This window comes from Bombyx mandarina, chromosome 08 (genome assembly GCF_030267445.1).
Source record: "Bombyx mandarina strain Sakado chromosome 08, ASM3026744v2".
Lineage (NCBI taxonomy): Eukaryota > Metazoa > Arthropoda > Insecta > Lepidoptera > Bombycidae > Bombyx > Bombyx mandarina.
In genome coordinates, this window is record NC_143215.1 from 8,416,602 (window position 1) to 8,444,089 (window position 27,488).

Genomic DNA, 27,488 nt, shown 5'->3' on the forward strand with positions numbered 1-27,488 from the left:
CCTCCTTTTTAATACCGTACCAACCGACATCAAAGCACAGTTCGACCTACCCTAAAGCATTGTGGTCACCCATTATATGTTTCTAGAAATCATTTTTGGCACACGCTAGCAGATTAGATTTAATTTTCCATAGTGTTTCTTTCTCAAGTGGTCTCACGGATAGTTATTTTATGTTATATACACGAGTGTATAAGAGTTGTAGACAGGCAGGAAATTTACGAAGGCAATAGTAAGCTCCTGTTAAAAGAATATGGCTCCAAGTAACATTATGTTATGTTACATACTGTTATTCTTGACCAAACTCAAAAGTTGGCTAGGTACCTTTTAACGATGGCTTCATGGATTGAGTCTAAAAAAACATTTTCAGTCATAAAAAGAGTATTAATGTTACTTATTTAAAAGAAAAATAGTATTTAATCAGTGGAGTGTGTACATTGCTAAAAGCAATGAGTTTGTATAACTTAAAATCTGACAAGTGTCATGAAATACACTTAATGAGATTGAAATCTGTTGAATAATAATAATACTTATAAACTCAATTTTTCAACAATGTAGAATGAAGTACCAAATTTTTAGTTTTATTGTAAATTAAAATGTCGTCTCGTCGGGGTGGCAGGTATCAATATCTTGACTCTGTAGAAAACTAGAATATGGTCATTTGAAAAGCTTACTTGTTTTATACATATTTCAAAATTTTACATTTGCGAACAAACAAAAGAAAGACATGCTTTAATATTTTGTTATGTTTGCCTCATTTTATACATAAAACTTCACTTTGAAATTATATACTACAAAATAATATAAATATCAACTAAAAATGATACTATGGAAATAGTGTTTTACAGCTCTTGTGCAAATAAGTTGAGTAACTATTAATAGGTACTCAAAATTTATTATCCAAAACAATTTCCAAAACTAAACAGATCAATTGCAAGCCAGACAAATAAATGGGTGTTACATAGGGGATACGTTTTAGAAAAATGGATTTCAATGGTAAATAAATAAAACTATTTCATGATTCTCAATCCCAAAAATAAGATTTTATAAGAAAGAATTTTGTTGAAATTTTGTGAAAGAAAAACTTTATTTTATCATCTTCCAGCTAAAGCATTAATTATTACCATCATAAATGTACAGATACAATACTGGACAGAGATGTGTGAGCTTATAGCCCTGAGACTGATCTTCGGCTTTTCTCATTCACACAGTCGACAGTTTACTTTGAACACTTGAAGTGTTTTAAGGAATCTATAAATAAGAGGATATCTTACGTCTATTTTAAATTATATGTTCACAAGAATAATGCTACAATATTTGATCACATTCCATGTTATCAATCTAAAACGACAAAAACTTTTTTCTTTAATTCAGTAAAACCCATACTTACATTACTTAAAATTTATGTTAGTAACTTAAAAACCTAACACATTAGTACTTAACCACATATTTATTACAATTTTTTTAGTCATCTCCAAGTGCCTGCTGTAAAGACAAATAACTAGCAGTCCTTCGATCTTGCTCGATATGATGTTCAAAAGTCATTTGCTGAGCTACATAATTGTTTTTTAAGTTTATGATGCTTGGTTTTTTAACAATCCAGATTGGTAACCTTTTCAAGCCTAATAATGATTTAATTTTTCAAATAGATTTATAGCTTAGAATAGTGCTGTTTTTAAATTCTCTTTCGGTTGGCAATCATTTTTTGCAATATCAAACAAATGCTATTATGAGGATGTTTAGTCGCAAACTCCTTCGTGAAAATTTCAGAAATCGGATAAAATTTTTCACAATACTTTCTTTCTCTATCTATTGGCTGAAGAAGCTTAAAGCTAAAAAGAGATAAGTAGATAATCAAATCTAATTCTATAGTGCTATTATGATCAATTCCATGTTCAAAATTTCTAGAAACAACTCGATGACGTCACTAACATGACAAAAGACTTCAAATCATTCAATGACAGTTCAATTTCGTCTGTTGTGTTGATAATACAGAAGTAAAGTTTCCGATTTAAGTGTTGATTAAATCATGCCTCGACGAGGAAGATCAGCAAGCCCTCCACCAGCGCCTCAAAGGAGGTAAGTTTTGCATTCCGTGGTGTTCTTCAGATTTTAGTGTAGTATAACCTATAACTAGTTAAAACTTATACACCTAAATTTTTAGAGCTGCTCCTCCGCCAAGTAATGTACCAGCTCGTGCGGCTCCATCGACCCCGGCTACGACAGTAGCTCAACCTCAGCAGCCCTCGCTATTCGGGCAGATGGCTGCCACGGCTGGTGGCGTAGCTGTAGGATCGGCTGTGGTGCGTATTTACTGTATTACGTAATTGAAAATTGAATTACACCAAAACTAGTTCTCTGCAGAATAAAGCAGAAAGTTCTCGATTTCACAACAGCTTGAAATAATTGGTCATATTATTTTTCGTATTTTACTACATAATTGGCAAATGGCCAAAGCAACTTGAACTTGGCCACATGTGATAATGATTAATTTATTATTGAATGTATTCATTTAAATTTTATTAGTTGAGGAACATGTTTAAAAAAGTCACAAATTATGAATCTTGAGTGCTAATCTTCACCAGCGCTATGGCATTATGGGGGCATATTGTGAGCCTACAAGTGTATATACTACCATCCTATTTGGTACTTAATGCAAATGCATCACTCAAAATATTGCTCATCATCACATGTTTTGCCACTATAGGGGCATATTCTCATATTATTATGTCAGTTGAAATATATAGGGTATTTTTTTTTAACGCCTAAGCAAGCTAAGCATTGGTCGAGTGTGAGGGTCGTGCAATATATTTCCATTATAAATTGGATGGATATATTTTCATTACATAACTTGAAAATACATACTTCAGTACACAGTACACTTCAGTATTTTTAATTGACATCCAGTATGATTATTTTATTTCATCAACTTTTTAAATTATTTTTTTCTAAATTCACAATGTTTGCCTGATGTGAGAATTGAACTGATGACCCTTGTGCATCACCCAGGGCCGCTAAGTAATGTAGCGCTAAGTCAATCAAAAATAACTTAAATACAGATTGTTTTTTGATACAAATAAAGACAACTCAATTCCTATCCTGGGGAAACTGGAAAGGCCTCCGAGCCACCAGTAATACTACAATCCTAAAAAAAACCAAATCAATAATTGATTTTGCCAATATGTCACCAGTGAGACGGATTTGCACTCTTTATTCGAGAAGATAAGATAATCACACTGCTCCTTTACTTAAAAATTTATTTGGAGTCTACTATCACAAATGACACAGAAAAAAATATATAATTGGAGCAAATAAATAAACAAATCTAAACTGAAACTTGAGTGATATTTTTATAAATGTAGAGAAAAGTAGTGACTTTTTTGCGTGTCCACCTAGGAACTGAAACTAAATAATAATGTTTGACATTAACATTTGCCTCAATTTATTAATCGCAATTTATTTATCTTCTGTCACTAATGTTCTCAAGTGTTGTAAAAATGTTTTTTTTTTCATTAGATACTATTTTTAAGATTATGTAATGTTTTATTCTAGGGTCATGTGGCTGGTAGTGCTCTAACAGGTATGTTTAGTGGTGGTGGAAGCAGCGAACCAGCCCAGCAACAGCAAGCAGCTCCTGCAGCTCAAACCTACAACCAATACCAGGGACAGCCGGCTCAAGGACCATGCGCGTGGGAGATCAAGCAATTCTTGGAATGTGCTCAACAACAGCACGACTTGTCACTCTGTGATGGCTTCAATGAAGCTCTACGTCAATGCAAAGTCAATAACCACATCTAAATGAATATAGGTTGATAGAGGTGTCCATTAATTTTGCTCGGAAAATGATTGTTTTAATAAAAAAATCATTGATAGTTTTATTTCAGAGATGTGCCTATACATTTAATTCTTGGAAAGTTTATTTTGATTACCAAACATCCACTCTGAGCAATTTGAGGCACCTGCCAAGTAGCTATTATTTTTAGTGTAAACGGAAATTTTGTTTTCCAGTGACTAAATCTGTAGTCTTATAGTTTTATAGTTGACGACATAAAAATAGTGTTAAACCTATTTTACAGATTATTTAATAATAATTATTTTTTGTAAAATTATGTAGTTCAAATTATTAATAAAGAAGTTGACATTCATTGTGTTTTTTTTTCTGTGATGTCTGGCATTGTTTTGTAATGCGGATGACATTTTTACGATCACCCTTTCTAATTTTGAAACAATTTACAATAAAAAAATATATGATCTGGTGTTGACGTATTGAGGTTTGCGGGGATCCGCTAGATGCAAGCAGCGCAGGATCGATCTTTGTGGCCAGGCGTGGGGGGTCCTGTGTCCAACAGTGAAGATATGTGGGCTGATAGAATAGAATAGAGATCGCTGTTGCACTATAGACGCACAAACAGGAATGTGACAAGGAATAACCTACACAGAACTAGGAAAACAATATTTAACAACGGATATATAAAATATTATTACCAACAATAATTTTTGATAAAAACAGAATTTATGTCAATGCAATCAAAAGCGATTTGGACAATTTTTTTTTTTACAGAAAGACAAACTTCAGAAATATCATTTTGTACTAATGGTTGATGCTGCAGCCTGCAAACGTAATTTAAGCGGCAAAAAGCATTTGTTTTAATACATAATATATGGTACATAAATGGATTCGATCTCGTTTGACCTAATATTAAACCTTGTGACACCGTTTATTTAAAAGCAGGATACTATCCAATGATAGTCTATTAAATATCTATTAAATAACTATTACATATCTAATCCTACGATAGTATAAGTCCAAAAGAAAGATTGGTTGTAACATTAAGATTTCTTGCAACAGGAAATTCGTATCAAGATTTAAAATTTAGTTCTTCAATATGACCCCCTGATGACAAAAACTATCCCTGAAACATGTCGGGCTATTTATAAATGTCTGGCACATTAAATAAATGCGACCGAAATTAATACTTTATATTCATCCTCACGCACGGAAAGCTATGGGACGACTGAAACCATTCAGTAACTAAATGCGATTACACCTTCCTAAATGTGTTTCTAATTAGGCTTCTAAATGATTCAGTCAGTCAGAAACCATCCTTGCTACTGAATTCAGTAGACTAACTTACTTAATGCTATTACACTTCACTGAATTCAGTAGCGTCTGGATTCAGCCAAGTGTAATAAGCCTATTAGACGGACAATTTTCAGGTATCAGGTACTCAAGGTACATAAAATCATGACCTACTTCACGTATTTTCTGAAAGCTGATTTTTACGTATATTTTAGGCAATATCCTTAAAAAGAAGTCGCCGATACTCCCAGACATTTTCCGTCGGCCGAATTGCTTTGCAGAGGCTTTAAAGGGCCAATTATCCCCTAAATTCAATTTAATAGCTCTGTGGGTAAGAACGCGAGGGCATTATCCACGCGCATGAGACTGAGTGAGACATGTATTAGGATATATTGACTTCTCTGTCTCTCTATCTCTCTCTTACAGTTGACTCATATCAATTAATTATTAAATTAAAAGAAAATTAGTTAAAAATTAAATAATCAGGTAAATAATAATAAGCAAGGTAGCAGGTAGGCATGCGTTCTTAGTACATACTAACACTACGCAATCGGCCACATTTCGTTCGTCAGAAAATACGTGACGTCTGGGGGCCCTGGGATCTTGGACTAATATGGATGTACCCTAGTTTGAAGAATAATTTATCATACGTGTCATTGTATAAAGACAATAAATAAAATATGCACTAATTTCAACTCTGTACTTACTCGTTCCTAACAAAACAGGAATTCAGAATTGTATTTTCCTTTTGAGGATCGGAACCCTACAAATGAATAGGGCAGCACAATCAAAACAATATATCAGGTGCTACAGAAATAAAAGTCAGAGTAAAATTTTATTTTTCTTTGCCGGTATCGCTCTTGAGAGAGTGGTCGTGGTCATCACTTCAGGTGTTGGTGGCAAGGTTCACAACAGTTACACGTCGCCACTTTTCTCTGATGGCTGCTCTACTCGTGCATTCATGTAGTGATGATGAATCATTTACTGCCGCTTTTATCTGATCAGTCCACCTCATAGACGATCTTCCTCATGGCCTGGCACCCTCAAGTTTCCCTGGACCACAATTTTATTTACTAACGAGAATTTTGATCATCAAAGTTTAAATTGCGTTGTAGTAACAGATATGCTACCTTCCAAAAAACCGGAACGCATGATTATTATTCTAGAAAAAAAACGTTAAACAATACAATACCGTCTTCGACCTCATGTCTTACGTAACTGATGTGCCGTGGACCCGTTGATCAACTTAAGCAATGAATAAAAATAAATAAGAATAAGCTAAAACATTTGGCTATCCCAAACCTTTGTGAAATTAATTACAAGTGTTAACGCAAGTAGCTTTCAGATTGGCTATGCCCAGGGCCGGATTTAAACTTAATGCCGCTCCTGGGCGCCGGAGAAAGATCCACCCAAATACTGGAATTTTACTTAAACTTGTAGTTTATATATTTTATTTTTCAAAATTGAAATAACTAACTTATAGCAGAAACTTTATTATATGTTATATTATATTCCGAAAACATAAACAATTTTTTTCTTCTAACAATTATAAATTTGGCATTAATGTGACTCATAATTATATTACATCAATAAAAAAAAACAAATTCAATTTCTTTAATCAGAAAATCTATTATTGTTTTAAATCTCCAAGGAAATAAATTGGTTAAATCATTTTGATTATAATTTTTTACCAAAAGTGCCAAAATTATAATTCACAAATAATGGATGAATTGAATTTATTGAACTATCAATTAAACAGAAAATTGTTAATAAATAGAATTGATTAATTATATTGAGTAATCTTGATAAGGTAAAAAAAAATGTTTTTACTTTTAAAATTTGTCCGCCTTAAAAAATTTGCCGCCCTGGGCACTTGCCCCGACTGCCCTTATTGTAAATCCACCATTTGCTATGCCTAAGGTCTAGTTCTAAGCTACTAGCGACTAAGCGACGGTGATGCAGGCTTAGAATATATAACTCAATAACAAGATACCACATTTCTAATCATTCGATCGCCATACCACCAGATTTCATTGTTAGGCCTTTACTAGGTCATCTTATCAGTTGGTTTATTGACGTCATTACGCTCTACATAAATAATATATTATTTTGTTTTACTATCATGGAATTATTATTTATTATTGTTCTAGTTTATCATGAATCTTAATTACTTTACAGTAAGACTCGTTATTCGCGCTCTAACCAGCATGCACCGGCACGTCCTCCTCCAATGGTTGTGACGCCTACACCACAACGCTCTTTATTTAGAGATGCGGCTGCTGTTGCTGGAGGCGTTACTGTAGGCACTGCTGCGGTAAGAATCGAATAACGATTATCGGAGATAGCATTTTGCTCTACTTGATTAGTTTGATGAATCTAGAAATGTATGAAAACTTTAGATTCTAGTTACCGTGGTAAGATACATAAAATTGTTGACCTCTCAAAGAGATTGCAGCTTGTAGAGCAGTGAAGAAAGTTTCATCTAGATGCTCATCGTTCTTCTGTGCGGACCGGATAATACTTACCCTATTGCTGAAATAGAACACATTAATATTAAAATAAAGTTGTAGAATGTCATCTTATACGCGATGTTTCGATTTATAATTTTTAATTTAAGCAAAGCCTTTTTTTTTTTTTTTAACCCTGGGGAATCCATTTACGGATACCCGGTCGAGGGGGGTAACGGACCGGGTTATGTCGGACTCCGGCGCCTCCTGAGAGGAAGAAGGGGAGAAGAGAAGGACCGAGGTCCTGCACCTCCCCCAATTTCTCACAGGAGACTACGCCTTGAAAAAGGCGCGCGAAGCACTTGCCCCGCAGAACGACTACCGACTAAACCCCATCGAGCTCCACCACACCGACTACACGAAACTTACGGTACCGCGATGCGCGCCGAAAGTCTCGCCTTAGGCGGTACCCGTACTGATGTTAAGACGGGATTTCATCCCCGGGAAAATCCCGTAGAACCTCGTCTCGGGAGACACACCGTGAGCGGCGCACAGGAGCCACCTTGCACCGCTTCACCACCGGACCAACAGTCGAGTGCCGGGCGCCCCCGCACCCGGCACTCGATAGTCCCTACGAGGGCTGAGCGGCGGCCTCTCGCACGCGCCGTCCACCCCGCCTTCTGCGCTGAGGAGCCGAAGAGGGATCCCATTCCCTTTCGCACTCCTCAGCCTCACGAAGCGCCATGACCAAGACACAGAACCCAGCCATGGCCTCCCACGAACTCCGGTCCTCTACCATACGGGCGACGATAGCCCTCAAAGAGAGGTCCTGCCCCAACACCGCGACGAGGTTTCGCCGCGGGTGCTCCCACCGTGGGCACGCTTCTAGCGCGTGCTGGGCGTCATCGTTCATTAATTTAAGCAAAGCCTAGGGAACTTAATGGTTGGCAATCCTATATGTTTAAAATCTACTTACAATACCTATGTCCTGTGAGTAAAACGCACTTAGTTTATTAGAATTCATTCAATGTAGGTACTCAAAAGTTTTCCTTTATCCAACTGCTAGGTTTATTGCGATTTATGATTATTTTATCATGAAAAGTACATAAATAGCTAAGTTTCACGAAAACAAAATACATTATTTCACTACATCGCTACAAAACCAAATGGCGCTTAAAATATATGTATTGTCAAGCTAAGCTTTAACTATTGGCTGAAGGTTAGTTAGGAAGGAAAGTTGTAACTATACTTGAGACCTTATAGCTCAAGGTGGGTGGCCCATTTACGTTGTAGATGTCTATAGGCTCCAGTAACCACTTAACACCAGGTGGGCTGTGAGCTCGTCCACCCATATATGCAATAAAAAACAAATAATAATAATTTATAGTTCCTTTAAAACGTTCAGGGTCACGTAGCCGGAGAAGCCATTACAGGTTTGTTTTCTGGACGACGCCGGGAAGAAGTCACCCAAGCTTTGCCAAGAGATTACCAGCTTGGTTCTGAACCAAACGGCCCTTGTGCATATGAAATATCCCAATTCCTTCAATGTGCCAGCAGTCGAGACAATCTGCAGGAGTGCGAGGCTTTCAACGAGGCTTTACGCGAATGTAAACGTCGGAACAGTAAGACTATTACCTAAGTATTTTAATTCCACGGCGAAGGACATCATGTTACGCGCTGGGGTTCGGTATATATAAAAGTTCCACCAAAATACAACTGTTACCTAAATACGCCCTAACACGAGTAGAGGATTTAAAGAGGGGCACCTTTTATACTCTTCCTCCTTCAGTCAATCGCTCATTGCTGCGCATCGTGATGCGCCCGCCTGTGACCTTTTTTAGTAATTTGTAGCCACTTTTATCGGTCAGTGGCACAGTGAAGTGCTTGGCTCAGTGTCATGTCCAGACACTCGGATACTTGGTCACTCCATCATTTTCGGCTCCGACCTCTGGATCGTCTTCCATCCACTTTACCCGTCACTATGAGTCTCTCCAGGTTGTCAGAGGGTTTTCTTGTTATATGACCAAAATATTGGAGCACTCTATATAGGCATTCGGTGGATAGCCTCTGGTCAACTTTTGTCTCGTTGAGGATGGAAGCGTTTGTCCGGAAAGCCGTCCAAGGAATGCTCAATATACCGCCGCCAGCACCACATCTCAAACGCGTCTATGCGTCGCCTGTCAGACTCTTTTAAGATCCAGGTCTCAGCCCCATATAAAAAGATTAAGAAAACGAGCGTCTCAACAATTTGCACTTTTGTCTTCTTGAGTATGTTCCGATCTCTCCATATTTTGTTTAGCTGGCTCATAGCGGATTTGGCAATTCCGATGCGTCGCCTTATTTCGTTTTCCGATCCACCTCTATTGGAAATAATCGAGCCGAGGTACACCAAAGTCTTGACGATGTGGTATTGGCCAAGAATATTATTCTCGTTAAGGGTGCCGGATTTATCCACGATCATGATCTTTGTTTTGAACTGGTTGATCTTTAGTCCCATTTCCTCGCTGACTATAACCTGACGTCGAAGCAGCTCCTCCATTTCCCCTTTTGATGACGTAACTAATGTGGTATGGTAGTGTAGTATCGTAAGTTTGAGATCTTTACGCCCCCAACTGTGACGCCACTATTCCACTCCTCTAGGGTTTTGCGCATTATATATTCGCCATAGATGTTAAAAAGTATAGGCGAGACGATGCAACCCTGGCGCACTCCTTTCTCAAATCGGAACTCTCTTTATTGTGCTGGGCCGATCCGTACCGATCCCTGTCCCGACAGGTATAGGGTTCTCATCAGCTGAATCAAATGTATGGGAACGCCCATGTCCTTACCAGCACATACCATAAATTTTTCCAGCTAACGCAGTCAGGCTTTTTGGTAGTCGACGAAGCACAGGACGGCTGGGATGTTATACTCATAGCACTTTTCTATGATAAGTCTTACGTTGAGTATCTGTTCGCGACTACCCTTTCCCTTAACAAATCCTGCTTGTTCTTGTGGAATTTGCCAGTTTAGAAAGTGTTTAAGCCTCGAGTTAATGACATGCAGCAGTACTTTGCTAGTGTGTGATATCAGAGCAATAGTTCTATAATTGTCACACCTTCTGGTAGTGCCTTTTTTATATAAGGGCAGTATCGCTGAGTGAGTCCAATTCATCGGCCATTCACAGCTTCGTCATATTGAGTTGCATAAGTCTACAAGTTTCGCTACTCCCTTCTCTCCGAGGCCCTTCAAAGCTTCGGCAGTAATATTATCGATGCCGATGACCTTTAATATAGTATAATTAAAATTCCAACCTCAAATCTCATGGTAAATAGCAGTATTTTTGTGATGTCTATGTGTTATTATAACCTACTTACGTTTTTTATCAATTTTCAGGGTTACCCTAAAAGAAAAAAAGTAAGATGAAGATTCACATGTAAAAATTTTTAATTTTTTTTTAAAACTAATAAACATTTAACGAGTCTTGTTTCCACTGAGATTTTAATGAATAAATAAACAGTTTCAAAAGAAATTTCGGGATTATCAATAAAACTACAGTGTACAGGTGTATACATGTAAAATTAAGTTTTTATTTACACCTACATACATTGTGACGTTTTACAGAACAAATAAATCTATTCAACACGTATTTAATTTGAAAAAAATATATAATAATGCAGATTCGATTAAACACATATTCGAGTCGAGTTTCGTTCAATTTCACATATATGCGAATCATAATGTAACATAGGTACTGAAATTAATTGAGAGGAGATTTTCGTGGACGTATCTTGTTGCTATTTAGTATTAGTATTTATATCACATTCGTAAATTTTACAGTTTGGCACACTACAAATTTATAATTCAACAAATCTATGGATTCGTAATGCTTGAATATATCTTTGGACATATCGAACCGGCTTAGTACTGACCGACTAAGTTCAACATTAATAAACTCGATAGAAAAAAAAAACAAAATCAACATTTTGTTTCCTATTGTTTACGGAACAATATTTAGAGTTGAGAACTTAACAGGATGGACGCGGTTTTTACAAAATAATTGAATTAATTTCGTTCGAATTCTTAATTGAACTAAAATACGTAATAACGCTTAAGCTAAATCAGTCTAGTTCTTAAAGCGACATCCTGAATGTCATAATAATAATAGTAAAGTGTAAACACATGTTAGTCACACTGGAAATATTATAAGGCCTCTAGTGTTCGTGTTAATTTTACTAACAGATAAAAAATGTTACAAGAATATTACACAAGTGGATTATAACGATCCAAAACTTAATAATATAATTACAATTTTAATAACAGAAAAAAAATACATTGTAATAATACATTAACAGATCCAAATTGTGTTTGTCGAAGCTTTGTTCTATTTTGCTAAGAAATTTATATTTGAAAATGCAGACATTAAAGGTTGGATTTGCACCGTTTAAAATATCACTAAACAATTAACTTTAATATATTATATAAACAATCACAAAAATAATGCACCAATGCTTAAATATAAATTCTATACAGAAATATTGTGTAAACAGCGGGCGAACAGATAAACGCTAAGCCCAACATCGAAAAATAATTTAAAGCTCATGAATCGATCGATCAACACGCGTAAACATTCAATATAACAATAGTATATTGTGTCAAAATAGAGCGGGGACTGAACGCCAAACTACGTCCAGGTAAGCGTATCAACGACATTACATTAATAATTATATTACAATAAGATTTAGCACAACATCGGCTCCGGCGACGAGACACCGGGGTCGACCAAGAATAGTTTACAAATTAATTCACGTATGGTCACTGACAAGTTTCAAATATGACACAAAAAAAATCAGATTCAAATGTGAATCTGTCGGGATTGACGTTGATCTCACGTAAACTATTTACGCTCGTAAAGAGGAACCTACATAGCACTACACTCCGGGACGTCACAAGCGCATCTCCCACAGCACGAGGTACGCGTCCTTAGGGTTGGGGTCGGCGGCGGGCGCGGGGCGCTCGGCCGCCTCCGCCGTCTGCCGCCAGTCCACGTACCCGCGGCCGCCCATCACCGTCAGCACCGAGCGCCGCGCCGCGCTCTCCCCCACCGCGTAGTCCGCGCCGCGCAGGCTGCGCCCCCCGCCCCGCGTCCCGCCCGCGCTGCCCGTGCTGCCCACCGACCGCTGCGACGACGACTTGCTCGACGCGACGGACGACTCCGGCGTGGACACCGCGACGGGCGCCAGGCTCGCGGCCCCCGACGCGCCCGAGCTGTTCCTCGAGACGCCGCGCAGGGCCATTGACTCCTCGCTTCCCGATGACGTACACAGACTGGAGGCGCGCGAGTCTACCGACCAGTTGGAGAGGTCGAGGCTGCGCGGCCGTCCGGCGCGCATGCGCAGTCGCCGGTCCAGCGTGCTCACGCGGAACGGTATGGTGGCCAGCTCGGGGTCACTGCGTCGGATCGCCTCACCGCCGCCGCCGCTCACATCGTTCTCACCGACGCAGTCCTTCACGAATATGAGATCGCCAAACAGTCCGTACACGTCGCAAGCGTTTAAGTTGGCGCACTTCGGCAGAGTTTTGCTCAGACGCACGTCCCCGGGCTTCTTCCGGCGCACGACCGCGGAGTGCACGCGCTGCGGTCGGTACGGACTCGTTTCCTCCGAGATTCGTCGCTCCAGTTTCGGCTTGTCGCAGTCTTCTTTGGAGTCCTCTTCTTTGAACTCGTGCACGATGTTCACGTCGGCGAGCGCGCGTGCGTTCGAGAGATTACGTCGAACTGCGTTGACGTCGATGTCGCGCGTTTCCGGCAACAGCGACAACAGAAACGTGACGGGTCCAGCGTGAGCGTGATATGAGACGGCGATGTGACCGCCGACCAGAGGCAGGCCCTCCAGTTTAGGAAGAGGGACGGTGACGCTGACGCCAGCGGTCGTGCCGACCCACAGGAGACCCTGACTGGCGAGCAACGCGGAGACGTAGGCGGGCTTACTGCCGTCTCTGGCTCCGATAGTTTTAGCAACATCAGCTGCGATGTCTATTTTTTGTAGATGCTCGAACGTCTCCGCGTGGTACAAGCTGACGAATGTAGAATCAGAGAACGCGGTCCACAGACCGACGCCGGAGTGCGCCAAGTATTTCACTGTTCGGTCTCCGTCGCTCTTGAGTTCGAGAATGCGCATGATTTCGGCGGTAAGAGCGTTGATGGCGAAGACTCGGCGCGCGCAGGTGGCGTAGAGGATGCCGTCCACGGGCAGCAGACAGTGCACGGGTTTGTCGCCGAGCTCGATGGCCAGCGGCTCCTGCAGCGCCCAGGAGTCGTCGTGGTTGCGCCTGTAGACGGCCACGCGTCCGTTGGTGAGTCCCACGAACATGGCGTCGCAGTGGTAGCGGATTTGCGTGACGGCGGCCACGGTCGGCACCTCCGCGAGTTTCTCCTGTTTCTCCGGTTCCACCGCAGAGAAGATTATTATTTTTTTGTCTTCGGTGCCGAGCCACACGGTGTCGCCGCACAGCGTGGTCACTTGCCGTATTCCTTTGGCGAATTCCATCGAAGTGACCTGAAAGTAAGTTCAGATGTCAAAGGAAATCTGTCTGTGGATGTCATTCTCAGAAACCAATTTCATTTTATTATTATTATGAGGACATAATAATAAAAAAAATTTAACACTATAACTAATTATGAGAGCGATTATTGATTTCTAAGAAAAAAATTAACAACTTAATTTTAGCTGCAGAAAAAACAGATTTCTCTTAAACCTAGGTGAGAATATAAAAATCGTTTTCTGAATATGAAACTGTATTTCTTTGTCTATCAAATTACGTTAAAACCATCATGACACGACAATTTTTTTGGGGTCCCAAACGCCCTAAGGAAATGGGCATTGTCCTGTGACACTAATATTATACTGGAAGCCGAGAAATAAGTCATGAAACAAGTGAACGTTATTTACCTTGGTGTCTGGCAGATCTAAGGTGACGAGGGTCTTGAGTTTGGCGGCCCGGTGCGTGAGTACCGCGACGTGCGAGAGCGCGGCGCCGCCCGCACACACCCACAGCAGCGAGCGAGCGCGACGCAGCGAGGCGCCGCGATTGTTACCGCTCGAAGTGTAGAAACAACCGCATCGAACCTATCAACAAAAATATAACCAAATATATAAAAATGAATTGCTGTTCGTTAGTCTCGCTACGAGAACGGCTGGATCGATTTGGTTAATAAATATGAAAATGCACGGAATTAAATAAAAATAACAATTTTGTTTTTCCTTTGACGTGTCCCCCGTCGGACGGATTCCTTTTGTTTGTTTTAAGTCTATTTTATACAATAGTCTTTTATTTATCGATTGAGGCACTACGAAGTCTGCCGGGTCAGTTAGTAACCAAATATAACTCTCCTTGTTAATGACAACTCACAAACAATGCAGTCTGTGTACATATTTGTGTACATCCATTCTTCTTCTTTTTTTCTCTACCTTATCCCAGTAGGTGGGGTCGGTACAGCTAATTTTCCTCTTCCATTCTTTTCTATCAGCTGTCATCTCAACATTCACTTCTTTCTCTCTCATATCGTCATTCACACACTCTATCCATTCATTAAAACCATTAAATAGTTTGTCACATAGAAATTAATAATTCCCATACCCTATCCCATCCTCAGAGGAGAATTATTTTCCTTATGCCTTTCACATGACAGCATTTTTATACTATTCCTTTTGTAATTATTAATAGCAGAGGGATGCCCTTTAATGGACTTAAAAAACTTTAAAAAAATTAGGCACCATGACCTTTATTTTCTTGATAATAGAGTTTAATTTTAAACTGCTCAATATGAACTGACTGACCTCTGTAAGATTTTTGGAAGAGTAGACATTGTTGGCATCGACAAAGAGCGGCATTTTGTGTGGTGGCGCGTGAGAGACGGGCACCCTCCAGGCGGGCGAGTTGGCGGGCGCCTGGGCCAGTTGGGCCAGCCTCAGCGCGGTGGCCCAGCCCAGGCGCGCGCCCGGCTCGTTGGCGCGGAACGTCAGCGCCTCCTCCCGACCGCGTATCCGGAGTTGGAGGCAGCAAGAGTCCACCCACGCCATCTCATCGTCTTTTTTCTGTATACAACCAAATAATTATCAAATATATAGTTATTTTTTTAAGTGATTTTATGACCTGGTAACTAAGACCTTTAAGCCATGTTTATATTGTTAATTTTATGAAAAATGATAATATGGAGTGAAATGAAACGAAGATGATTAATTTGAGACATAGGATGAAATTAAATGAAATTAGATGATATGGGATAAAATATAATCTCAGTAAAATGGTGGTCATTTACTGAGATTTGAAGTTGTCGTGGCCTAAAGGATAAGATGTCCGGTGCATTCGGATCTAGCAATGCACCGATGTTCGAATCCCGCAGGCGGGTACCAATTTTTAATGAAATACGTACTTAACAATTGTTCACGATTGACTTCCACGGTGAAGGAATAACATCGTGTAATAAAAATCAAACCCGCAAAATTATAATTTGCGTAATTACTGGTGGTAGGACCCTATTGTGAATCCGGACAGGTAGGTGCCACCGTCCTGCCTATTTCTGCCGTGAAGCAGTAATGCGTTTCGGTTTGAAGGGTGGGGCAGCCGTAACTACATTGAGACCTTAGAACTTATGTCTCAAGGTGGATGGCGCATTTACGTTGTAGATGTCTATGGGCTCCAGTAACCACTTAACACCAAGAGGGCTGTGAGCTCGTCCACACATATAAGCAATTAAAAAAAAAGTGCGATTCTAATTTACATTTTCTAAAAATAATGCAAAGTTCTACGTTTTTTTAAATCTAGTTTTCAACACCAATGTTTGATCGACAATGTCATGAGATAATTTCGAAAAATAATTCGAAATTATTAAGATGCCGAGTAAAACAAGTAAATGGTCTGGAAGAGATCGCTTTTAGCGATAAGACCGCCTATTGTACAAACGTATCAACTTTTTGACTGTTTTTTGAATGTAAATTGTGTTTTGGTGTACAATAAAGTGTATTCTCTCTCTCTCTCTCTCTCTCTATCACTCTCTCTCTTCTCAAGAAATTGTTAAATTTTGCATAACACCATCTTGGTTGTTTTTGTCACGAATCAATCCTATTGGAATTCCAGCCTCATACTATACAAATGAACTGATATGAATGAAAATGAATTACTGTGGGCTTCGGTCACAATTTCAAAAGATTTCAAAGAGCTTATTTGACAAAAAAAAAACAATGATATGAAATATCTTACCTGTATGCTTTGTTGTATACTCTGCAACAAGGTTTTGAACATTTCCGGTGCTAGTTCAGGATAGGGAGTTTTCAGGGAAGCCGCCAAGTCCGCCATCCTCGATACGGTCTCATAGTCGTGCATCAACGTGGACATCTCGCCGCAGAGAGAATCTCCCGTTGACGTGCTCATTTGACCGTTGCTAGAGTTTGAACGTAGGCTGCCACTTCGGTTCATACCTGCAAATGCCGAGTGTTTAGTTTAGCTTTGTCATTAAAAAATAATAATTAAAACTCATTTAAGTACCTACTATGCGTAATGATTTAAAATTTCAAAATTCAATATGTTTTAGCTTTCTGTCTCCTTCGTTTAACACGTTTGTATTAATTAGTTAGACTTGTATAACTGGCTCATCTATGTAGTAAAATCTTTTAACGTTGTTTTCACCAACTTCAAGATGATCCGATTAACTTGAAAATTCGAACACGTATCAAGGATCAATGACAATAACATATAATTACTTTGTTGGATGGACGAATATACGGTCAACCAGGTGGTAAGTGGGCACCGGAGTCTATACACAACAACTTAATAAGCCTCCACCGTCACTCACGATGGGGCATGAGTTTAAAGTCCGTTTTTACAGTATAACAGCTGCCCTTTTATTTCCTACCTAAGCCTTGTCTGGCCTTGAGAGGCTATATCAGCGTCGCGTTAACTAGTAGGTGAGCTCACGGGGCTCAAACCTGATGACGTTGCTAACACGAACCCTAGCAAGAGCCGTGCTTCGCAGAATCTACCGCCGGATCGGAAACGCGACCCACTGAGAAGATCCGGCGAGAAGCTCAGTGGGCTGTGTCTGAGGGTTAATTTACTCGTCAAGCCCTTCGTCGCAAGCGACGGGTTCAACGAAAACGATGACCGGTGCTTGAGGTACCTAGAAGCATCGTTAATGGATCGGGAGGATTCGAAATGACTTGTTTTGGACGACGTCGACTGATTTCCCTTCTGTCCGCAGGATCGGGAATGTTGTTACCGGCGGCCACGATGAGAGGGTTCTCGTATCGTGCCGCTTTATCGAAGTGGCAGCTGCCTCATCTTTCAAACCGAAACACATTACTGCTTCACGGCAGAAAATACACAGGGTGTTGGTACATGTGTGGGCTTACATGACACCTTACCAAGAGTTTATTTAAGTCTCTTTTATGATAAAGGCAAACGTTTTTGTTTTGTAGCTAATTTTATTGCATACCTTGAGCGAGCACTCTGCTGAGCGTGGGCGAGGTGCCCGTGTCCAAGACCTCAACGTCCTGCACCGGATGTGCCCACTTGAGGCCGAGACGTTCCGCGTCATCGCCGCCCGCGCCAACCGACACGCACACCACGAGGTCGTTTAGTAACAACAGTCGTCGGGGCTTGCACTTAGATAAGCCACCCGACTGGTTAAATTCCTGTAATTAATGAAATCTATATATTAATACGTGAATCAGAAACTTTGTACCCCTTTTTACGAAAATTGCGCGGACGGGGGAGTATGAAATTTCTCACCCTTATAGGGAATATAGAGTAGGAGTGCAAAATGCTAATTTTTTTTTAAGTTATGCATAAATAATTCATCAAATCAATAAAGAAAACATGACACAACACACATATACTCTGCGTTTATTATTGAAAGTCTGTGGTCAAATTGAGAATAGAATAAAATATTGTTTGTCTTTAATATTATTTGTCTATAGTGTAGTCTTGGCTAAATCTGTGATTATATTGTAGAAGTATTTGACAATAAAACGATAATAATGTTATAATGTCAATTAATTATAGTCGAATTTCGACTACCGGGGACCACTAGTAGTTCACTTTAATAGAGATAATAATAAAAATAAAATCATTGATTGCCTTTCACATTAAATAAAATAAAATACAAATAAAAGAAAATAAAAAAGAGAAAAAGGCAAAGGACAAAGGTCGAGAAATCGAACAGCGCTGATTTTCAGTCACCCCCGTTTCCCTTTGGTTCATTGCGGGAATAAAGGCCTAGGTACGTGTGTACAGACTTAGAACATGGTATAAACTAGTATAAAAATAAGAAAGAACAAAACAAAAATCTAATAAAAAAAGATAAAAATAATAACTATTTATCTAAACTTTGTATATTATCCAATTACATTAACATAGCTTCAAGCGCTTTCTAATGCAATTTCAAAGCTTCTAAAAATATCAATTAAAACAAGTTTTATCTACGTTTTTTTTTAAGTCACTACTCCTAACAATTTTTGAGATACTTTTTTATCCGTTCTAAATTAAAACGGCCTCGGTCTGATTTATATGATCACTGAATCAACCAAATCAATTTATGTGAATATGAAAAATTGTTTACATTACAAGATCTGATCATATATTATCATCATAACAGTTTTTATTATTACTCTTTGCAGAGCAGTTGTGTTCATGTGGAATCCTTGGCTATTAAAACCTTGACAGCTGTTTTCCATAGTTCGCCAACTGAGGCTTGACGCACGCAGGCGTTATGTGGGATTTTGGTACGGATTTTCACTTGATCAGTCCAGCGCATGGGGCTTCGACCACGAAGTTTTTTTTTTGCATAGATGGGTGACAGACATCCACAACGTAAATTCCGCCACCCACCTTAAGATATGAGTTCTAAGGTCTCAGTATAGTTACCACGGCTGCCCCATCCTACAAACCGAAACGCATTACTGCTTCACGGCAGAAATAGGCAGAGTTGTGGTACCTACCCGTGCGGACTCACAAGACGTCCTACCACCAATATAAAGTTATATATCACCAGTTATATATCACTCAAATAATCTTATATATAAAATTCTCGTGTCACAATGTTAGTTACCAATTACCATACCTACTCCTCTGAAACGGTTTGACTGGTTTTTGTGAAATTATGTATGTTCAGTAGGTCTGAAAAACGGCTACTATCTATTTTTCATACCCCTAAGTTATAAGGATTGTCCACTCCTAACATTTATTTTATTTATTTATTTATAACTTTATATACTAGAAAGTATAAAGGCGGACTTAATGCCATTGGCATTCTCTAACAGTCTACCTTAGGGGAGTGCAGAGATGAAGCTTGGTAGGTGTAGTGTGAAGGTGATATTACTTTAAAATATGTGTATATATAACATAAATAATATTTATAGATACAAATCCTCGTACTTAAATAAATAAATATACTTAAATATATAGATATAGATAAATATATACATATAAAAACATATATAAACAAATATTATCAATTAGATTATTTTAAATTTTTTGGACAATTTTTTTTTGTTATATTGAGGTATTTTATGTGATTGAATAAGGTATTTTTTTCTACACTAGAAATTCCCTAGAAATTTTGTAACATTTGCTGGGTCAGATTGTATTAATGTAAAATACTTACCATTTGCAGTAGATCGTCTTGTCTGAGTAAATGTCGTTTGTCAGCCCGGGAGGCGAGCAGGCGGGCCGCGCCGAACCGGGTAGCGCCACCCGCACCCCCCGCGCCCGCTACCCCGCCGCGGGTCAGCCTCCTCAGGGCGGCGCGGAATGCCTGCACATTAAACTTACGTATTACTATGAATCTCAGAATACGACCTTAGCTTACCAGGAGGCAGCCCTAAACACGTCATTACGGCTCCTCCCGATCCATTAACGGGCTTTTAGGTACCTCAAGCACCGGTCACCGTCCTCGTCGAACCCGTCGCCTGCGACGAAGGGCTCGACGAGTAAATTAACCCATAGACACAGCCCACTGAGTTCCTCACCGGATCTTCTCAGTGGGTCGCGTTTCCGATCCGGTTGTAGATTCTGCGAAGCGCTGCTCTTGCTAGGGCCAGTGTTAGAAACACTCCGGTTTGAACCCCGTGCGCTCACCTACACGTCAAGGAGAAGCTGAAATAGCCTCTCAAGACTATCAGCCTAGGTAAGGAAAAAAAGAGGGCGCTAGGGCTCTCCGTATTAAAAAAATAAAAGTATCTCAGAGTTTCATTCGCTTTAAATCATGCCAAAGTGATTATAGTACTTTATCATAACAGTACCGATGTAAATTTTGTAAAAGCGCCTGCGATTTACTATGCAATTACTTTAGTAAGATATATCAGCCCATACTAGAACACAAATAGTATGAAACGCCATGCCCTGATGGTAGAGCGTATTGTAAGTCCGCACGGACAAACGCGGGCCACTACGCTACCTATTTCTGCTACCTTTTTTCCCCTACCTATTTGCTGGTAGCCTAATAGTAGACTATTTCGGCTACGCCCGGACGGGTTCAACCTGAGAGAATTTGTTAATACCTAACCCTAGCAAGAGCAGTGCTTCACAGAATTTACCACCGGATCGGAATCGTGACCCCCTGAGAATATCCGGCGTCTGCCATCAATCAGAGATGCCGCTCCAGTTTGAAATATTGTTTTTTTTTTTTAATATTATCTACAAATTATATGATACAGTAACGTTTTGTGTCTCGTCTCGCTTTATATACAGCATGGTGTTTTTTTTGTGTGTAATTATTAATGACATAAAACCAATATACCTGTGTTCTTTCAGCGTCACGTTTTCTTTCATTTAATGCTTCGGCTAACGCCTCTAGTCTCGTCAAAGCTCTTTGTAAAGCTACACGGTCCGCGTGCCCGGGGGGCGTGTGCTTCAATAAATCCTGAACAAAAAAAATTACGTAAATACGCGCATATACATAAGTATAAAAAAATTCTAAATTCATATAGGATACAATGATCACGAATGATCACGAATGCTTACGATTGGCGGTCTTTTTTTTATTGCCCTTTGTAGGCCGACGAGCATACGGCCCACCTGATGGTGAGTGATTACCATGGACTTCATTCAGCAATGCCCGGGGCAGAGCCAAGCCACTGCCTACCGCTTAAAATTTGTAAATTTTGTCTTTTTGTAATCGACTAATTTCGTTATTGAATGTAAAGATTGTTGTTTTTTTCCCACTGCGATCTTTTTTTAATTGTCTTTATCCAACAAAAAAGCGAAGAAGCACTAATGATGGATGTAACAGACAATAAGTAGAGTCAGCGAGCTATTATTATCTTATATTCCAAGATATTATAATCAAATGTTGTGGACATCTAGCGTGAAAGCGTTTACCTGTAAAAACATGATGAACTGCGGAAACCTCTGAACCGGCTTAACCATCAGCCCGAAGAACGAGAGTCTGTCGTGAGCACTAATCTGCTTCACTTTGAAGAAGTCGGCCAGCGCTGATTTCCTTTTCGACTCCATTTTAGCCAATTCCATGGCGACTGAGAAGTTATTTATGAAATCCGAATACACGTCCAGCACCACGGCCTTCGAGAATGCGCTCAAAAAGACCTCGCCTGTTGAAAAATGATAAGTTAGTCATTGTATCGGCGTGGGACGTAGTTGTCAATATCTTTTATCTGCCGCGAAGGATTTTTGCTTTCTGTTTTAAAATCCCTGTTGCAATGGATTAATCGAGAAATATCCTCAGGTTAGCTTCATGAGCTCACCTACTCGCTCGGTTCGCAGGCATAGCCTCTAAAGGCTACCACCAGCTTATGTAGGTTTACTGGTGGTAGGACCTCTTGTGAGTCCGCACGGATAGGTACCACCACCCAACCTATTTCTGCTGTGAAGCAGTAATGCGTTTCGGTTTGAAGGGTGGGGCAGCCGCTGTAACTATACTTGAGACCTTAGAACTTATACCTCAAGGTGGGTGGCGCATTTACGTCGTGATGTCTATGGGCTCCAGTAACCACTTAACACCAGGTGGGCTGTGAGCTCGTCCACCCATGTAAGCAATAAAAAAAAAGAAATACGACGATAAAATATCGCACTATTCAACCGAGCAGGCATTAGATAGACTTAACACAGGAAGACCCGGCCCTCGAGTTCGTCTAACCAACTAATGCAGTAAATGTTTAAAAATAAATAGAATAAATATCGTTGAGCAGTTTTCAAGCAATATACATATTTCAATATCAAACAATTGCCACATCAAAATGTTCGTGGTTTCTAGTGAAATTTATTTTCGAGCTTTATTTGTTTACATCGCGATGACGCGACCGACTAATTTTTTTAAAGGCGCCACGTACATTTCTTTCGGACTACAGTTGCAGACGTGCAAAAAAATTAATGGTCCATAAACATTAATTGTGTCAACGAATGTATCATTTTTTAAATTTAAAAATCGTTCACTAGCCGCTATTTGCGCCACGCGTGCGTTCCTCATTTAATAAAATGACTAACGTTTGAGAAGTATGAATAAATCGATTCCAGAGATAAAAAAAAACTTGTTTACGTAACTGGGCCCGATTATGTATGTTCATGTTTTACGGGAACACTTTGATATTATTGGCCTTTAAATATTCTGTACGCGAACTTTTTACTGGAAGTTCCATGTTGTTTATATTGGATGGAGCTGATTAAACAAAGCTGTAAATAATCTGTATATAAATATTTAGAACAAAAAAAAAACTTCAGAAAGTTTCCTCGGTATGTATATCGATTAAATCTTTTCCTTTAATAATTATTGACGTGGTTAATTGAGTTAAGAAAATATGACAATAACAAAAACAAAAGACTGAATGTTTTACACGTAATACATAATATGGAATCGAAATCGTGAGGTTCTCAGTGGTTTTCCGGCGACCGGACTAATAATAAACAACCTGAATATAAGTAGAAAAAAAGTTTCACTTAATTTTTTTAGTAAATATGTAAACGCGAAATAAATACAAAGATACCAACGCGAAAAAATAACAATGAGGTTGTTAAACGAGTTTTAACCATGAATGTGGAAGGCTTTAGAAAAAGGTAGACCTAAAAAAAATATGGATAGATTGTGTGAAAGACGATATGTGTAAGAGAGGAGTGAGCGAAGAAATAATATATGATAGAGGAGTATGGAAAGATAAAACATGTTGCGCCGACCCCAGGTAACTGGGAGAAGGGCAGGAGGATGAATGATGATGATAAACGCGAAATAAAGCAATGAAAGAGGATGCTACCTGTCCATGCGAATCACAAAAGCGTCAGCTGCTAAGTCGCGTTTTATTGCGCGCATTTAAAATCTATTTTTTATTTATTTAATTTTACAATTGTTATTAGTTGTAGTAGTTGTACATCCCCAATAAAAGGCACGAAGACATCGGATTTAGCTTATTGATGATATGAAGCAAGGAGGCGTTTTAGTTTGACGGTTAACGAATTTAAGTCTTAAGGTGGCCATTGTCATTCACGGAACACACGAAAAGACCAGATACATCATCTACCTATTTAAGTACTTAAATAAAAGAAAATGTCGCGGTTTAAGACCTTTTGTTATTTGAGGTCGGTTAAAAAAAAACTAAAGATCTCCAATCGCAAACGTGTTTTTAAAAATGGTTACATAGTATTAATAGAAAAAAAAGGAGGTAGTTACCTATTTTTTCATCGCGGTCCCACGTCTGCGCACAGTCGGCCAAAGCGGTGCGGAAGTGTAGGTGGCATTGTAGGATGTCAGGTAGACGATGGAATAACGTTTGTATTTTACTGGCGTTCAATATGGCCGGACTGCTCTCTTCGAGGGGCTTTTTGTAGTCCTGTGGAAAAACATAACAATTTTTGTTCCGTACTTGTTTTCTTGCAAAACTGTTAAAATAAATAAATAATAAATGCTTTTTTGTCTCATAACACTAAAGATATATTTTTGTTTGTTTTCTAATCCCTATCGTAACGTGACGCTGCTAGGTAAATATCACGGTCCTTTGATCGTTAATCCAAAATCATGAGTTTTTGATGTCAAGGCTGGCTGTATTCGGGTTTAAGAGTCCACTTGTTCCGGCAACCTCTCGACATGAAGAGGGCACAATATGATAATAAAATACAGATTTTCTTCAATAACTTAACCCACTACTTGATGCTTCGTGTGGTTTCGCTTCAACATGTAATTTTTAAATAATTAAAAAATCAACAACAAAAATTAAGCTTCGGCTTAAAATTTACTGCAAAAAATATTTTCATCACAGATAAAGAGAGATAGACAGAGAAAGAGGAATGTAAACAATAAACACGTTACGTAATATTGTTGGAACTATAATTCTACCATGTGAAAAAGGTTGCTGTTGCCAACGGTTATGTTGTAAGCTAGTATTTATTATTTCAAAAGAACCTCACCAATTTACGATTTCAAAGAACAAGTCCTGCATCGAGCGTGCAATTAGCCTGTTCTTAACCTATGTTTACGTTCGTATCGTATTACTATCTCATTAAAATATAATTCTCATAAATATAGCGAATATTCTGTATCTTAAGGAAAAGAAGATTACTGTCGCAAGAGGCTTCATTTTTTTCTTGCGTTATTAATACAAAAGTGCGCCTGGAGATTTGACCATTCATGTACCAACGAATCGACAATATTTTTAAGTTTCAAAGCGATATCGGGCCAGAGGAACACAGCCAACTTTATATCTCAAACAAAAAGGTGCTATGAGGCAATCAATCGTTTGAATATGTACGTATTTCTCGTCCGTTACAAGGATGGAAATTTTATTAGTAAAAATCACAATGCATAACGTCAGACCGCCATCATGTTATTTATATATGCTTAGGTAAGTACATACCTATTTATATTAAAATTATAAATCATCCTTCAAATGAGGAATAAAGTAAGTAGGAAATTAATGTATTTTTTTGTGATTCCTCACTGATCATGATTGGATTGGAATGATGCGGAAGATTACATTTACCGACCTGTTCTTTATAAAGTTCATTTAATATTACAAACGGCCAGAACGTATTCGCTCTTATTAACACGCGTACATGATTTAGAACAACAAAAAAACTGTGTACGACAACAGAACATAGCAATTAAATACTAATTTTCACGGATTCACAATCTCTTCATACGCTAACGAGATACAAGCAAAAACGTATATTCGTCAGAAATAACGTCACATCTCGAAATAACTCGTGTTTAATGTAAATTGTAAACGCACACATTCGCAATGGACCTTGTAAGTTATGCTTCTTGTATTATTATATATTCCGTGACTTGAGAGGAGAGGAACCAGCGGTAGCCAGCGGCTTCGCTGTGCCATTGGTGTTGATGAAGTTCTTGAGCTTGGTAACCACTTCATTTTGAGTGGTGTTGGGCCGTATGCTCGTCTACTGACGAGGGCAATAAGAGAAGACTTGATTTTGCTAATTAGATGTCATTACAATTTAATTGTGAAGGGTAACGTGACATTTCTTAATGGATCGCGTGACGGACTGCCGTGGCAGTTAATTACTCTGAAGATGCGAGAAGACGACGTAATAACAATGTGAAACATACGCTTACAGATATTATCAACTTTATTGAAGTGTTTTTTTTAAGATCAATTATCGATTATTACAGAAACAATAACACATACTTTATTATGTATGCGTAATAGAATTTTTGTTTCTAATTGAAATTATATCAAAATCGATTGGCAAGTTTAAAAATTTGCCCACAGCCGTAATAACAAACTCGTAGAATTATTAACTCCATTTTGGGTAAATTGTGTCTTAGCTCCATTGCCTTTCAAGGCTATGTAATATTACACAAAAAAAAATGTTTGTTTATCTTAATACTATGTGTCAATGTGTTTTGTAATGTAAGTTTTTTGCTTGGCCAATACCGTTTTGCGTTATCGTTAAAAGTAGACAGTCAATTGTGGTAGTAACGCTATAAGCTTTCGATGATAATTGCGACTTATTATTGAATACAGAAAATGATACGAATCCTTAGGTTGGAGTGTTTAGTCTTAGTTTTATTAAAATCTATTTCAAAAACGAATTGTAAACTATTTACTAATGACCTCTGCTTCTGTATCAGCGATTAGATGATAAAATGCATTCGACAGGATCATACAACATATTCTTCACAGCACTTCCTATGCAACATACGATACACAACACAGCTTAGGTTTCACTGAAAATCCAGAGATAGAACGATAATTAGAGCTGGATTATCGACAATCCAAACGGCCCGCTTTTCAATGTTGTCAAATGGAATTACACGAGGCCGGACTAGCACTTTGTTAAGCATGAGACTGTTCGTAAAGTACCGCTTCGCTAAGAATTTTTCTACCTATGCTGATAGCCTTGAGAGGTTATATCAGCTTCTCCTTGACCTGTAGGTGAGCTCACGGGGCTCAAACCGGGTGTGTTACTAACACTGGCTGTAGCAAGAGCAGTGCTTCGCAGAATCTACCACTGGATCGTAAACGCGAGAAGATCCGGCGATAAACTCAGTGGGCTGTGTCTATGGGTTAATTCACTCGTCGAGCCTTTCGTCGCGAGCGACGGGTTCGACGAGGACGGTGACCGGGGCGCTTTGCTCTATTGAAGACTCCCGGTACTCTAAATTACTTCGATACAGCAATACTGAACACCGCTAGAAAAATCGACTCTTTCGAATTACGGCGTCACGACAAAAGAATCTTTCTTTGTAGTGAACGCGAACAGAACACCTGTTTCTTCAATTGGTTGAATTGAACTAAATTCAATTCCCCTAGTTTTACTGTCTATTTCTGCCACGAAGCAGTAATGCGTTTCGGTTTGAAGGGTGGGGCAGCCGTTGTAACTATACTTGAGACCTTAGAACTTGTATCTCAGGGTGGGTGGCACATTTGCGTTGTGGATGTCTATGGGCTCCAGTAACCACTTAACACCAGGTGGGCTGTGAGCTCGTCCAACCATCTAAGCAATAAAAAAAAAAAAAAAAA

General features: G+C 39.1%; 3 protein-coding genes across 9 annotated transcripts in view; 2 read left to right on the forward strand and 1 right to left on the reverse strand.

The window, feature by feature from the left end:
* Positions 1-427: 427 nt before the first annotated feature.
* On the forward strand, positions 428-11,032 carry LOC114252677 (uncharacterized). 2 transcript variants are annotated; one of them, XM_089729182.1, is made up of 4 exons: positions 433-616; positions 7,256-7,391; positions 8,930-9,146; positions 10,900-11,032. In XM_089729182.1, the coding sequence occupies exons 1-4, from the start codon at positions 594-596 to the stop codon at positions 10,908-10,910; spliced, it is 387 nt and encodes a 128-aa protein (XP_089585308.1). In that variant the 5' UTR covers positions 433-593; the 3' UTR covers positions 10,911-11,032. The 2 variants fall into 2 exon arrangements, with proteins under 2 accessions (XP_028043057.1, XP_089585308.1); XM_028187256.2 differs by lacking the exon at positions 10,900-11,032 and having other exon boundaries at positions 428-616; positions 8,930-10,059.
* Positions 1,917-4,142, forward strand: LOC114252676 (Coiled-coil-helix-coiled-coil-helix domain containing 2). Its single transcript, XM_028187255.2, has 3 exons — positions 1,917-2,076; positions 2,162-2,300; positions 3,550-4,142. The coding sequence occupies exons 1-3, from the start codon at positions 2,027-2,029 to the stop codon at positions 3,793-3,795; spliced, it is 435 nt and encodes a 144-aa protein (XP_028043056.1). The 5' UTR covers positions 1,917-2,026; the 3' UTR covers positions 3,796-4,142.
* A 31-nt stretch (positions 11,033-11,063) lies between the features above and the next one.
* The window catches only part of LOC114252496 (rho guanine nucleotide exchange factor 10), a 44,746-nt gene continuing 28,321 nt past the window's right edge, over positions 11,064-27,488 (reverse strand). For all 6 annotated transcript variants that reach the window (XM_089729175.1, XM_089729174.1, XM_089729173.1 and 3 more), the window contains 9 exons: positions 24,179-24,338; positions 21,883-22,112; positions 21,302-21,424; positions 20,168-20,317; positions 17,999-18,197; positions 16,768-16,985; positions 15,345-15,602; positions 14,457-14,633; positions 11,064-14,063 (listed from right to left, as the gene is read on the reverse strand). In XM_089729175.1, the coding sequence (XP_089585301.1) occupies positions 12,450-14,063; positions 14,457-14,633; positions 15,345-15,602; positions 16,768-16,985; positions 17,999-18,197; positions 20,168-20,317; positions 21,302-21,424; positions 21,883-22,112; positions 24,179-24,338 (3,129 nt within the window). In that variant the 3' untranslated portion in view covers positions 11,064-12,449. The remainder of the gene's footprint in view (positions 14,064-14,456; positions 14,634-15,344; positions 15,603-16,767; positions 16,986-17,998; positions 18,198-20,167; positions 20,318-21,301; positions 21,425-21,882; positions 22,113-24,178; positions 24,339-27,488) is intronic.

What these genes read in the sequence shown, in the direction of transcription:
- LOC114252677 (XM_028187256.2), top strand. Translation starts at nt 594, where the DNA reads ATGTCGTCTCGTCGGGGTGGCAG. An exon ending in TCGTCTCGTCGGGGTGGCAG is followed by an intron (nt 617 to 7,255) that starts GTATCAATATCT and finishes ATTACTTTACAG; the next exon opens with TAAGACTCGTTATTCGCGCT. An exon ending in TTACTGTAGGCACTGCTGCG is followed by an intron (nt 7,392 to 8,929) that starts GTAAGAATCGAA and finishes TAAAACGTTCAG; the next exon opens with GGTCACGTAGCCGGAGAAGC.
- LOC114252676 (XM_028187255.2), top strand. Translation starts at nt 2,027, where the DNA reads ATGCCTCGACGAGGAAGATCAGCAAGCCCTCCACCAGCGCCTCAAAGG. An exon ending in CCACCAGCGCCTCAAAGGAG is followed by an intron (nt 2,077 to 2,161) that starts GTAAGTTTTGCA and finishes CTAAATTTTTAG; the next exon opens with AGCTGCTCCTCCGCCAAGTA. An exon ending in TAGCTGTAGGATCGGCTGTG is followed by an intron (nt 2,301 to 3,549) that starts GTGCGTATTTAC and finishes GTTTTATTCTAG; the next exon opens with GGTCATGTGGCTGGTAGTGC.